This window comes from Cydia splendana, chromosome 16 (assembly GCF_910591565.1).
Source record: "Cydia splendana chromosome 16, ilCydSple1.2, whole genome shotgun sequence".
Classification (NCBI taxonomy): Eukaryota; Metazoa; Arthropoda; class Insecta; order Lepidoptera; family Tortricidae; genus Cydia; species Cydia splendana.
The window spans coordinates 19,108,040-19,120,668 of NC_085975.1; the positions used below are offsets into that span (position 1 = coordinate 19,108,040).

A 12,629-nucleotide genomic window follows, 5' to 3' on the forward strand; every position below is an offset into this window, starting at 1 on the left:
AGTTTTATTCCAGGTTAATGAAGCCAGGCGATGCGCACAGGCACTCGCAGAGCGACGACGACTCGGGATGCGCGCTAGAGGAGTACACGTGGGTCCCGCCGGGCTTGAGGCCGGAACAGATGCGTTCAAGTTTTATTCCAGGTTAATGAAGCCAGGCGATGCGCACAGGCACTCGCAGAGCGACGACGACTCGGGATGCGCGCTAGAGGAGTACACGTAGGTCCCGCCGGGCTTGAGGCCGGAACAGGTGCGTTCAAGTTTTATTTTTAGTATCAGCGATGGGTCATGAAAAAACTAAACGAAAAAAAAGAAAACTACCGTGTGGACACCAAACATAGTGCGGAGTCACGGCAGCTAAACTAAGAATTTCTATTAAATTAATTACATGGCGCAAATTTATGTAGTCACCATTAGATATATCGGAGCGGCCAAGGTGCTCACAAATATCTGAACACGCCTCTATTGTCAAGGCGGTAGAGCGCCTCGGCTGCTCCGATATAATTATATCTGATGTCCGATCTGTGTGCGTAGACGTGCACGTGTGCGTGCGCTTAATTTTGGAGTCGTGCACGCACACGTCTCGCAAGCGGTGTGTCGTCTCTCATAAGGATCTGTATACTGCAAGTCGCAAGTGCAATGCACATCTACGGATACGCACTTGGCGTGCACAGGCCTTTAATGCTAAGATTGATCGAGTAATAGATCAGAAAATATAGGTATTTTGACTGTTGTTTGGCTTCAGGAAAATTAGCTCAAAGCATTTTTTCGTATCCTGCAATCCAAGGTGCTCTAAAAATAACAGAAAAATAAATCATATCCACATTCGATAGGCAAAGCAAGATTTGAATTCCTCGTCTTTATTTTTATTTTATTTAACCAACAAACCGCTAGTTATGTCTCTTATTTGCAGCTTAATTCGGATATCGCATGACAATTCAGAATTATATGCATGCAAACTACGAAATCAACAAAACAATCACATCTGTAATTAGGTAATTACGTTTTGTCTCGACCTTCGTTTTCATGGCAATTACCAAGATTATTTCTTCCAAATTAGGTGAACTAGGTTATGTGTTACTTGGACCGATTTTTATTTTCTCGTTTTTTTTCGTTTTTGTCAGATTATGATAAAATTTGGTGGATAGAGAGAGTTCCCTATGCTGCACAACGTAAACGCAATTTCACCGTATGACCTATTAAAATCTTTCATTGAGTTACGAAACTCTATGGAATACCTACATACATTTATAACACTTTAAACTCTCGCGTTTTATACAAATTATTTAATACCCGTTTTTGTAGGCCCGTTTGTGTAACTACATAAATTTTTTGTCCTAAATTGGGATTTCGTGTTTATTCCGGCTAAAAAATAGGAGCTCTTCAAACCTACCAAATTTTATCAAAATCTGACAAAAAAATACAAATCAGCGTAGTTGGTGATAGCTACTTTTCTTCAATATGTCTATAAATTGAAAATATCAATGTGTAACATGAATAAATACGGAATCTCAATGGCAATTAACATTTGACGGCATGCAGCTGTTATGAATCCATTTTTATTTTTTCCCTGTTGAAGCTGTCAAAAAACAACAAAAACCCAACTTTTCCAATTAAACAAGGTACGCAGGCTGTCTAAGCTAACTGTGCACCGACTTGAACACAACAAAATTTGATATTTATTATGACATTGTCACACTTTGTTACAAATATATGCCATGCAGGTTTATCTTGGTCCGACTGTAGACTCTTGAAAATATATATTTAGATAATCTTACTCAAAAATATTTCCATACTCGCAATACAAAATGTGAGCCATTGTTGTTTAGAAGTCCTGGGTCCTGCGCTTTTGTGCATTCAATGCACCTATTGTTCCGGTGGTTGCTCTTTTTCGTGTCTGGCCACTTTAGGATATTGGGAGGTAAAACATTGGTGGTTAGTGGTTAGGGATGCAAGAGTTGTAAACGATCTTTGGATGTGAAAGCTTTGAAATAACCGGAGGACATAAAAATGTAACTTTTTCTTCATCAATATCATGATGATGCTTGATCTGATATCCTTTAAATTCCTATTCCTACCCAAAATAATTTGAACAAGGATAGTTTTTTTTTGCTCATCGTACAATTGATATTTCTTGTACAGTCAGCAGTAGAAGTAACTAAGCGAGCGAGGTATTCAAAATGATCTTGACGCGACTTTATTGTTAAGAGAATAAGAGCGTGTCAAGATTTTAAATTTATATTTTTATTTATATTTTTATTTTAAGGACATATTTTTTGTACAAATGGCAGAACCTTAGAAAATGCTCGGACTAGAACATACATAGGGCTTAACCGCTATACGAACGCTATCTGTCTCTATCGCACTAATATGGAAGAGTGGGAGAGAGACAATAGCCGGTCGTTTCGTTTTCTGCAAACGATTGACATCTTGGCTAGGTCCCGAGATGTAATGTGTAGGGCCGTACAGAACAGCGTCATCTACTTCAGCTGTAAAAACTGAAGTACGAATTTTGCTTAAGTAGACTTTTTCTCTTAAGTATAAACTAATAATTTAAACGCCTACAGGAGGCACCAGGAGCCCGCGATATTCAAACTCTATAGTAATGAAATTTTCTAAAACTCTATAATGACATTTTCTCTAATTAACTTCCGGCACAAATTACTCTCCCTTCCAAAATAACTATAATTAAAAGGGGGGTATAATAGCTCCCCTAATTCTCTTAATTCCACAAATACCGCATCCGTATTATTTATAATTGGAATAAAAATAAAGAAATAGAATCAAAGGGCAGCCGACCAAAAAATTAAAATGTCTCTCGAGGGGTCGCGTCTTCAAAGAAACTAACCTTTTTAGACCTTATTTCAAGGTAATAAAGTCTACATTTGGTCGTTTTATTTATGGTTTTCTTAGTACAGACAGACAGAATTAAGATGGGCTATTTATTTGTTTTTATAAGGGCTAGGGTGCGGTGAGATAAGGTATCGTTAATATCGCAATAAATATGAATTCTTCGAGTGTGAAATTGTTGGTGACATTACTTTCATACTTTCTAAATCCTTACTCATCTCATAGGTACCTATAAACATTAGTTATATTTCACTTACACGTCTGTTATTACCAAGGAATTAAATATAGTCAGATATTTGGTTGAAAGACACTGTATTTTTAAGCCAGGCAATGTTTGGGGTACAAATAGGTAATGTTGAGTTATATATCGGTGATTTTCGCCAGTTATCAACACAATAAGGGCCACTTGTACCATTCCACTAACCTGGGGTTAACCGGTTAAACCTGGCGTTACCATATATGTGACCAGTACAATTTGACATTAGGTAAACGGTTTAACCGCTTAATCCCGGGTTAGTGGAATGGTGCAAGTGGGCCTAAGTGTTGTAGAATAAGTACTCTAAGATTTTGCCTGTAGCTGAAGGTACTTATTTTTATTAATATGTAATTTCGGCGATATTTCGATTGTTAGCTTAAAAAAACTGTTTACTTCAACGTTTTTGGATACCTCTAGGCCCCAGCGTTATTAAGGACCTCATGCGATAATTAATATTAATCCAATATTATATTAAACACATTACAGATGTAGTTTCACTTTCACGGAGACGAACGTGTCTTGCTATTTCAGTCAGTCTCGATACAAAAACTACTGAGGTTGATCAGGCTCCAATTTCACCACGGTGACAGGTGCGACAACTGTAAAACATCACTGTTGCTGACGTCACAGGCATCCATGGGCTACGGTTACCGCTTACCATCGGGCGGGCCGTATTCCTGTTTGCCACCATCATTGTTTTATTTAAAAAAACTTTATTATATCGGAAAAAAACAGATATTTCTCTTGCTAAGTTTATGACAATTGTCACAAGAAACATATAACTCATTACCTGTCAAGAATTACCTACAATTCTTCTAAATCTTGACAATTGTCAGAAACTTCGCAAAAGAAATATCTGTTTTTTTCCGATATAATAAAGTTTTTTTAAATAATACAATGATGGTGGCAAACAGGAATACGGCCCGCCCGATGGTAAGTGGTAACCGTAGCCCATGGATGCCTGTGACGTCAACAACAGTGATTTTACAATTGTCGCACCTGTCACCGTGGTGAAATTGGGGCCAGGTTGACTGAAGTAGCATGACAAATACGAACGATTCCGAGAAAATACGATGGAAAACAATAAAATTATGGACTATATCTGTAACTATGTACACATTGTAATATCTGTAAAGAAATAAAATAAAATAAATATTAACCCTTTTTGAATGAATGTATCCATTTAAATACTCATTCGCAAAACAGTGACTTTTCTTTAACCATCATCCTTCTATTAACTGTAAAACCTGCGTTCCACTACATACACTATGCAATTTTACACGCACGGGATTTCATCGTACATCACATTTTTACAAACTTAATCATTCATCCACAAAACGCAAAACTCCAAACCTTTTTATAAACATTTGTTTGAGTTAAGTTGGTTTTAAATTAAACCAGCTGTAACATTAAGTTGGTAATTGTATCCTCACGACTCCCGGTGTGGAACCATAAATTAGTAAACAGATAGTAATGCGATTGTAATTAGTTCGATTTGATCTGATTTATGGATGGGGTTAAGTTGGTTATATAAATGAATGTTCAGTGATAATCTACAAATCATTAGACCTGACAAGTGCATGTCTTCCTTGTAACAGAGAAACTTGTTCCTAGGAAATATGGCACCTTGCACACCGAAGTTAATCTAAAAGTTAAATAGGTACATTTCCATCACACTAACGAAGAAAATTACTAACTTTAAAACATTAAAAATCGAATTCAAAACAAGATTATTAAATATCTATAATTCAAAATCATCATAATAAATAATAAAAATTATTCAGCCTGTATACGCCGCACTGCTGAGCACAGGCCTCCTCTCATGCGCGAGAGGGCTTGGGCTATGGTCCCCACGCTAGCCCAATGCGGATTGGGGACTTCACATATACCTTTGAATTTCTTCGCAGATGTATGCAGGTTTTCTCGCGATGTTTTCCTTCACCGAAAAGCCAGTGGTAAATATCAAATGATATTTCGAACATAAAGGTGACAGTCCTTCCTTTCTTGACAGGTTCCTTTTTACTATGGAAATTGACAATAACACCGACGCTTTCAGTACCAGAAGTGCAGCTGCGGTCAGAAATGGAATGTTACCCTAAGTTCCGAAAAACTCATTGGTACGAGCCAGGATTTGAACCTGCGACCTCCGGATTGAAAGTCGGACGTCATTACCACTCTGCCACCAAAATCATCATATATTATAAAAAGATTAAAAATCAATTCCACCAGTCAACATGCGGAAACAACTTAAAACTTGCATCAGATTACTTTCCCACTCATGTTGATAAATGCAACTTTCTCACCAGTTTTTGACGAATAAAGAGAGCCTTCACGAGCAATCAGAGAAATGCTTATGCTTTCCTATTGTAAATAATATGCCCCGATTTCATCAAGAATCTTCCTTCTCAAGACCGGCGCCAATAATCCTCCGTCCTACATATCGCAGCCATCATATTACCATCGGCATGGGGTCTAATTTAATAAACTACATATGACGACCCACAATCCTCCAAAACGTCGTATTACCTATACAAAAACTACGTCAGTTACGACCTTTTGATCAGTAGTATAGTTATTATGGCGCTCACGTCGCAGTTTCATTAGTACGGTCTTTATTAAATATATTTATAACGGAAAATATGTCTGTGGGGATTCTTTATTAACTTGTGTTTATGTTTGGTCGTGTGGAAAATATTAATGAGGTTTTTATAAGAAAGAATAATGAAATTAATTAATGCTATTTGGGATTTGTAACTTTTGTATCATACGTAAGCTTACAACTTTAACAATACAATCATTACCTATATGTTCTGCCAAAGATGATATTATATGTAATAACCTCGTCATTGCTACGGTTGGTCTAAATGGTCTGCTTATAGAAAGTAGAGCTGTTTCCGACACGTCCAGTTTTTTGCGGGTACGGTTTTTCGCAGGATGCAGTTTTCTGTAGTAGATATGCATGCAGGATCCCGCAAACAGAACGTTCGTCGTATTTAGCACGTATACTCCTAAAACGCCTAAAACAGGATCCTGCAAAGAACCGTACCCGCAAAAAACTGAACGTAAGTGGGAAAGAGCTCTTTCTTGACGTTTCTATTTACGTCAAAACAATTATTAATATCTAAACACCAACGAGTAACAATAACTCGTTTTATTTTAAAACTTCCTCATGAGTTACAGAAGCAATAACAATTTTATTGTTGTTCACGAATCTGAAGTTATCGTGTGTGAGAAAATTTTCCAGAAATATTAATAAAATCCGGATTTATACTTGCCTGTAATTACACATTGCCTGTACTCCGCTCAGATAAATATATAATGCAAATTTATCACATTTCAGGTCCACCTGTACTTCTCGGCTCTTCCAGAAGATAAGGTCCCCTACGTGAACAGCGTGGGAGAGCGGTATCGTCTCAAGCAATTATTACAGCAGTTGCCTCCACAGGACAATGAGGTGAGGGAGGTTGTTATATTTTTACTGTATGTACTTTTGTGCTTCAAGTTTCATAAGTATACAGCGTAGAGATAGAGATACCGTCTGAATTATTAAATTGTGGATAAAATGCAACGTTCTCATCAGTTTTTGAAGCATAAAGATATTTACGAGCTGCTGTGATGAAAATAAACATTTCTGCTATAATCCTTTGTCATGTAATTCCAGGTCCGCTACTGCCACGCGCTCTCCGACGAAGAGCGGAAAGAACTCCGGCTGTTCAGCGCGCAGAGGAAAAGAGAGGCACTGGGCCGAGGGCAAGCGAGACAGCTGCATGCGCCGGCGCCGTGCGAACGGGTACGTACTCTCTCTCTCTCTCTTTTTACACTTTGCAATCATATTCCATCTTCACTACTTATAATATGGTTGGCAGTCCAGTCCCCAACTGTGCGTTTCTCCTATAACTTCATATCTCTATAAACTGAGGAATGAACTGTGTGGGACATATTTTCGGACTGATAAGTCCTTCAAACGTTCAGGAAAAGAGCGTTCTCCCATCTTAAAGGCTGGCAACACACTTGTAACCCCTTGTGTAAAGCCTGACCAGTAATATATGAATTATGATCGTTGTCAAGAAGACGCTGTTATTCTCATGTAATGTTAAGTAAGTACTGCGGAATGAAGTATCGAGACAAATCATTCTGGTTTAACGATGCTTTTGGATCAAAATATTATGTAATTGTGATTTATCTCTAATAAATAAAAAATTAAAATAATAATAAATAGGGTGACAGTTCAATACAGTATGAAAAAATAGGTAGTTCCAGGGAAATTCCGCAACATGGCGCGTGATCATATGTTCCTGGTCAGACTTTAATTGCTTATTTATCATGCGATTCGGGCGATTCAGCTGTTAGCTTACCTCCTATATCATAAAAAAATATAGCCATACAGTAACAGGCAGTCTTGAAGAATGGAGAAGACAAGACGTGGATGACATTCGGACGATTACGGGGCACTTCTGGATAAAGACTAGGGGCCCGATTCGGATTTTGAAATAGACATCTATTAGACATCTTTTAGACAACACCAAGTTACGATAACGATATGTTTAAGATCTAACCTGTCAAATTTGACATTTGCGCGATTCTGGAGATACTGTTGAACGATTTCCACAGGATATGACTTAGAGATCCAATTCACATCTAATAGATATCTTACTCTATCTAACGTAAAAGTGACATTGGTTGCCCGAATTGCGCTGCAAAAGAGAACTAGTTGATATCTAAACTATAACGTATCTAGAATGGATCTAGTACGTGTCGTCTCTTGTGAACATCTTGAAGTTCGAATACGGCAGTAGCTCATGACTGGGATAAGTGGCATTCACGAAGTAACCTGTGGTCAGCAATGGGCGACAGGAGATGGAGAGATGATATATAGAGCGGTTATACTGGGATGGTTTACAGTATAGGTAGGTATTATTAGTTCCCAACTGAAGTTTCGTTTTTTTTGAAGCCGAATGTATGAGAATTGTAAAGGGGAAATTCAAAGTGCTGGCCGGGGTAACGTCATCATTGTTTAGCCTAGCAACATTAGATTTCTTGAAGCTAGAACCACCAGTACAAAAATCAAACATGCATACGACACTATTTTAAAGACTTTGATCTATATTACCTACTTATTTTGTGTCTTGGATTAGATCGAAGGGAAACAAAAGCTCCTGATTCGTTTGATCCAGCTATAATCAAGCGCTGATCAGTGCCCTGAACACGTTCCCATCATTTGTATCCTCTCCCTCGACGCGGTGAGACAAACCTTGGGGGGGTTAAGATTAGCTAAACAGACGGTTTCTTTACGTGACGTCTTATTTTGGATATTTTGTTAGTCTTCAGTCCGGGAAAATTATAAGATCTTCTTTAATATTTTTTTTATCAACGATTGTTGTCTTGGCTAGTGTCTCTGGGTGCGTAGCCAACGCTGCAATGTGCAATCGTAACGCTCCGTAGAGAACGAAACGTAACTGTCACTGCCGCACTATAGTGTGGAAGAGTGATAGAGAGGGATGACTACGATACTCTACGGAGCGTTAACGATTGACACGTTGGCTACGCGCCCAGAGCCACTTTATACGGAATCAGAAAAGCCCTCAGATTGTCTGACCATCGGCGTTCTAGCAACGATTCATACATTTGTATCTTCCCTCCTAGGGATATACTGGCACAAAACCTGGGACTGTTATGAAATAACTTTAGCTAAGGCATTTTCAGATTCAATATGTGCATCAGTAGTCTCCAATAGATACCTACTTAATTGATGTTAGAAAGAACATGATTAAAAACAATCGCCAAACCAAATCCTATTGTGTAGGTACATAGACTTCGTATTTTGACCAAAGTTTAAAAACATCCACTCAACGTAATAAACTCGCAAACATCCATCAACTCCAGACTTTGAATAGCTAATCTCGCGAAAAAACCTCCCCCGAACCGAACAGACAGAACAATATGCAAATGTGCGAATTAATTTCACTCTCCAGTTAATGCGTTAAGCTGCACCTACACAATTAGTTTAAATACAAGCGTATTTACTCTGGCAGCTCTTTTGTCTTTCGGGGGTGGGGGCAGAGTGCTAGCGGAAGCGGGGAGTGTTGATTTTAAAACTCAGCATACCTGTGTTAAATTATGTCTTTTTTTAACAAACAAATTTTTAAATTGACAGATAGAGGGACAAACGGTTAACAATTGCAACACAAATTATAAACAGACTGATTATAATCCAATTGCAAGCATCATTCCTACGGCATTTGTCTTCCAATGCCAATACAGGAGTAAAACCTTGACTTTTTCGCCCTCCGTTCGCGCCCAACGCGTGGTAGAGCGCTGTTTGACTTTTCCGCCGCTCGCTCCGCTTGAATAACTGTTTTCTATACAATAAAAACAATACACTCTCTATAGAATATTCCATAGACATATATTTTTATTACTCCATGGTCATAGAGAAATATGCACATGGTAGACCGTTTTGACTTTTCCGCCGCCCGCTCCAGTCGCCGCCCAACGTTTACCGCCCGCTCCGCTCGCCGCCTAATGTAATGTTCGCCGTCCGCTCCGCTCATCCCCCAGTCGCGGGCATCCCCGGCGGGTAACATTTTAATCCCGAGGCCGATAAATCATCTGCCCCTCTGCAATTGATACGTGTTCCCCCTGCTTCTGTTTCGTCTGGCTACTGCTGAGTTATGTTTGTTTTGGAGTTTTTCCGAACATGCCTTGAAACAACACTTTAATGGACTTACTGTTAAGTATTGTGTCCGACAGGCTCAGTATTCGTTTAACGAATCTAATACGCGTAGGTAACACATTAATTTAGTTGCTGCATTTGCGCATATACGACTGCGGCAAATTTGTTTAAGTGTCTTAAAGAAAGATAAATCCCATTATTAACATTTTATAAATGTCAATAATTTTTGTCGTGCAGTCGGGTAAAAAACCGACAAAAAAGTTAAGAACTAAATGGTTGCTAACTTCTGCATATCAGATAACAATCTGGAATTTTTGTGTTAATAAGATATGATGATCAGCCAAATATAAGCTAACTTGTATGTGATAAGTTTCCATTTTCATTTAAACTGTCAGTTTAAATTTCCATACAAATTTCAAGAAACTCATAATTCTTAAATGATAAAAGAATCGAAAACAAACAAACGAAGGGCCATAGCTGTGGTTAATATACATCAAATTGGGTAAAAATATTTTTATACTCTTAATAGGTATCAAGAGAGGAAAACGGGAACTTAAATAGTTTGTACGGAGAAGCGGTCGCTCCCTTTCCTCATAACGAAAATATTTAATTTTATTTTAAGTGCCTAAATCTGACACTGTCAGCACAGATCATACTGTAAGTAGTGTAAGTAAAATCGCCATCCAACTAATTTCATAAGGGGTTCCTTTCCCACCTTAAAATTAGTGAAGACGTAGTTATTTTTAATTTCCCTGCTTGAAGACCCTTAGAAGGGTCGCGATCAAAGTTCCGAACAGAGGTGCGGGTTCGTTCCCGTCACGGCTTTTTTACTAATGACCGAACTTTTTAATTTTAGCGATTTTTCTAATTGGGGCGCTCAAATTGCGTTTGTTAAAAAGTTGATCATTCTTTTCACCCCCTTTCGCCCCCTTGTTTGGAGGCTGAGTTATTGCCCGACTGCGGCGACTGGAAAAGAAGGATTGTGTGTTTGACATATAGGTATATATTTATGTTCATCTGTCTATATGTTGCCGCATAGCTACTAGAGTAATCCTCACGCGTCGAATGTTGGTCCTTATGATAGTACTTCCAATTCTCATTCGGTTGGACTTAATTAAAAAAATAATTGAAGACTTTCAGTAGAATAAGGTGGAAAATTTAACAAAATGCAGGTGCAAAGGGTAATCGTCCCATAGAAAATTTGAAAGTTGATTTGAAAATTTGAATTTCGTGCCTGTTTCTACTGACAAAGTTGTTAGACCAGGTAAACTTAAATGTTATGTTACTAAATAACTTCCAAAAAATGTCTTCAAACATTTTACGTGACAGCTAATACATATGAAAATAACAGATTGTTGGCGTTAAAAACTTTTATCTTTGGCTAAACAATATCCCAAAATAATCAGGTGGAGTTTCAAAATAAAAGGTTCAAAGTGATTTCAAATTATACAACTTAGAATTAATCTACAGATTCTAGAGAGATAGATAGAGAAATAATAAAGTTAAGAGTGTGGCGTCTATTAGGTATGTATGTTATCATTATCACTAATACTTTATATGTAGTGATTGTAACATTATCAAATTAACTATACATCATAACATACCATAAATATAATCCCACACGAACACTGCCCTACCACGCAAGAGCAATAACAGCCGTTCAAAAAATCATTCAATGTTTTACCATATTTCCCCGCAACAATATCCAATTTGAATTATTCTAATGGCTCTTACCTACTGTTGTTATTTTGGAGCAGAACATTTCTCCTGATAATCTATATCAGCACGCAACACATTAGAGTAATTGGACATTTACGTAAAGCAAAAGTCATACATTGAGTACAGCGCCATCTGTGGTATAGCGGAACAACTAATGGGCCAAGGAAATCGTAAACATGAAAATTGGCAATTTATGGAGTTAAAGCATAAAGTTCAACGGCGGCGGAAGTAATTATATGATCCCCCTATTGTTTTACCTCTACGTTTCAGATTTGTAAGTATAACCTACTATTTTATTTCATTTCTAATGTGTGAAAGAAAGGAAATTATTGTGGTCGGGGAAGCGGCGATGCTAAATGTTACTCGAGCGTCGTGGATACCTATTGGATGATAGAAAGATTAGATGATAGGAAGAAAAAAAGTTTATGTAAAGTTTTTTTTTGCGAGCAGGAAAGCGCCTACAGATTTTTTAAATTTCGGGGGGTTGGTGGAGGGTAAAAAAAAACGGTCAGTAAATTGTGGATTTGGTCCAAGCTAATGCTATAATTTTTCTATAACTTAATCTGACAATTATTTGTACGCATTTCCTTAATCTGACGACCACAAGTTCAACGCCCGATTTTCACATTGTAACCGTCAGATTAAGGAAATGCGTACCAATTATTGTCAGATTTTGTAATATCACAATTATAGTTTAATCCATCCACCGACCCCCACCAACCAACTACTCAACATAGACGGCTAAAAGTGGTTAAGGTAAACTCCACGGGGTAGCAAGATGTCACTCATATATTAATCTGACGCACTCGAGTAACTATATACAAAAATCCCCTCTTGGGCTCCCGGACTATTGTTTTTTTACAGTTATGGTCTGGTGCTGTGCCTATAATGTGTCTTGATTAGCGATGAATGATATTTTGTAATATTTTTTCTCAAATTGATGCGCAACATCATTCTCTACACACATTTATAAAGCAAGGACCGCCACTTCACATTGTATTTTCATGTTTCTTTCAGCTTTAATTGAAGTCGGTTACAAGCCCTCCAGGCCGCCACATCAAAGGACTAAACTAAAGTAAAAGTGCTATCAGTTCGCGAAATGAAACGGGTAGAGCACTCTTGTCGTTAAAATTT

The 12,629-nt window shown here is 37.9% G+C and overlaps 1 protein-coding gene across 2 annotated transcripts in view; it reads left to right on the forward strand.

The window, feature by feature from the left end:
• Positions 1-12,629, forward strand: part of LOC134798431 (protein prickle-like) — a 151,620-nt gene that overhangs the window by 111 nt on the left and 138,880 nt on the right. Inside the window, exons 1-3 of one of the 2 annotated variants that reach the window (XM_063770868.1) lie at positions 229-247; positions 6,444-6,557; positions 6,765-6,893. Coding sequence is in view for 1 of the 2 variants with exons in the window: in XM_063770867.1 (XP_063626937.1) it covers positions 6,444-6,557; positions 6,765-6,893 (243 nt within the window). In the remaining variant the exon portion in view is untranslated. Of the gene's footprint in view, positions 1-228; positions 248-6,443; positions 6,558-6,764; positions 6,894-12,629 lie in introns of those variants that run through there. The other variant, XM_063770867.1, reaches the window with a different exon arrangement.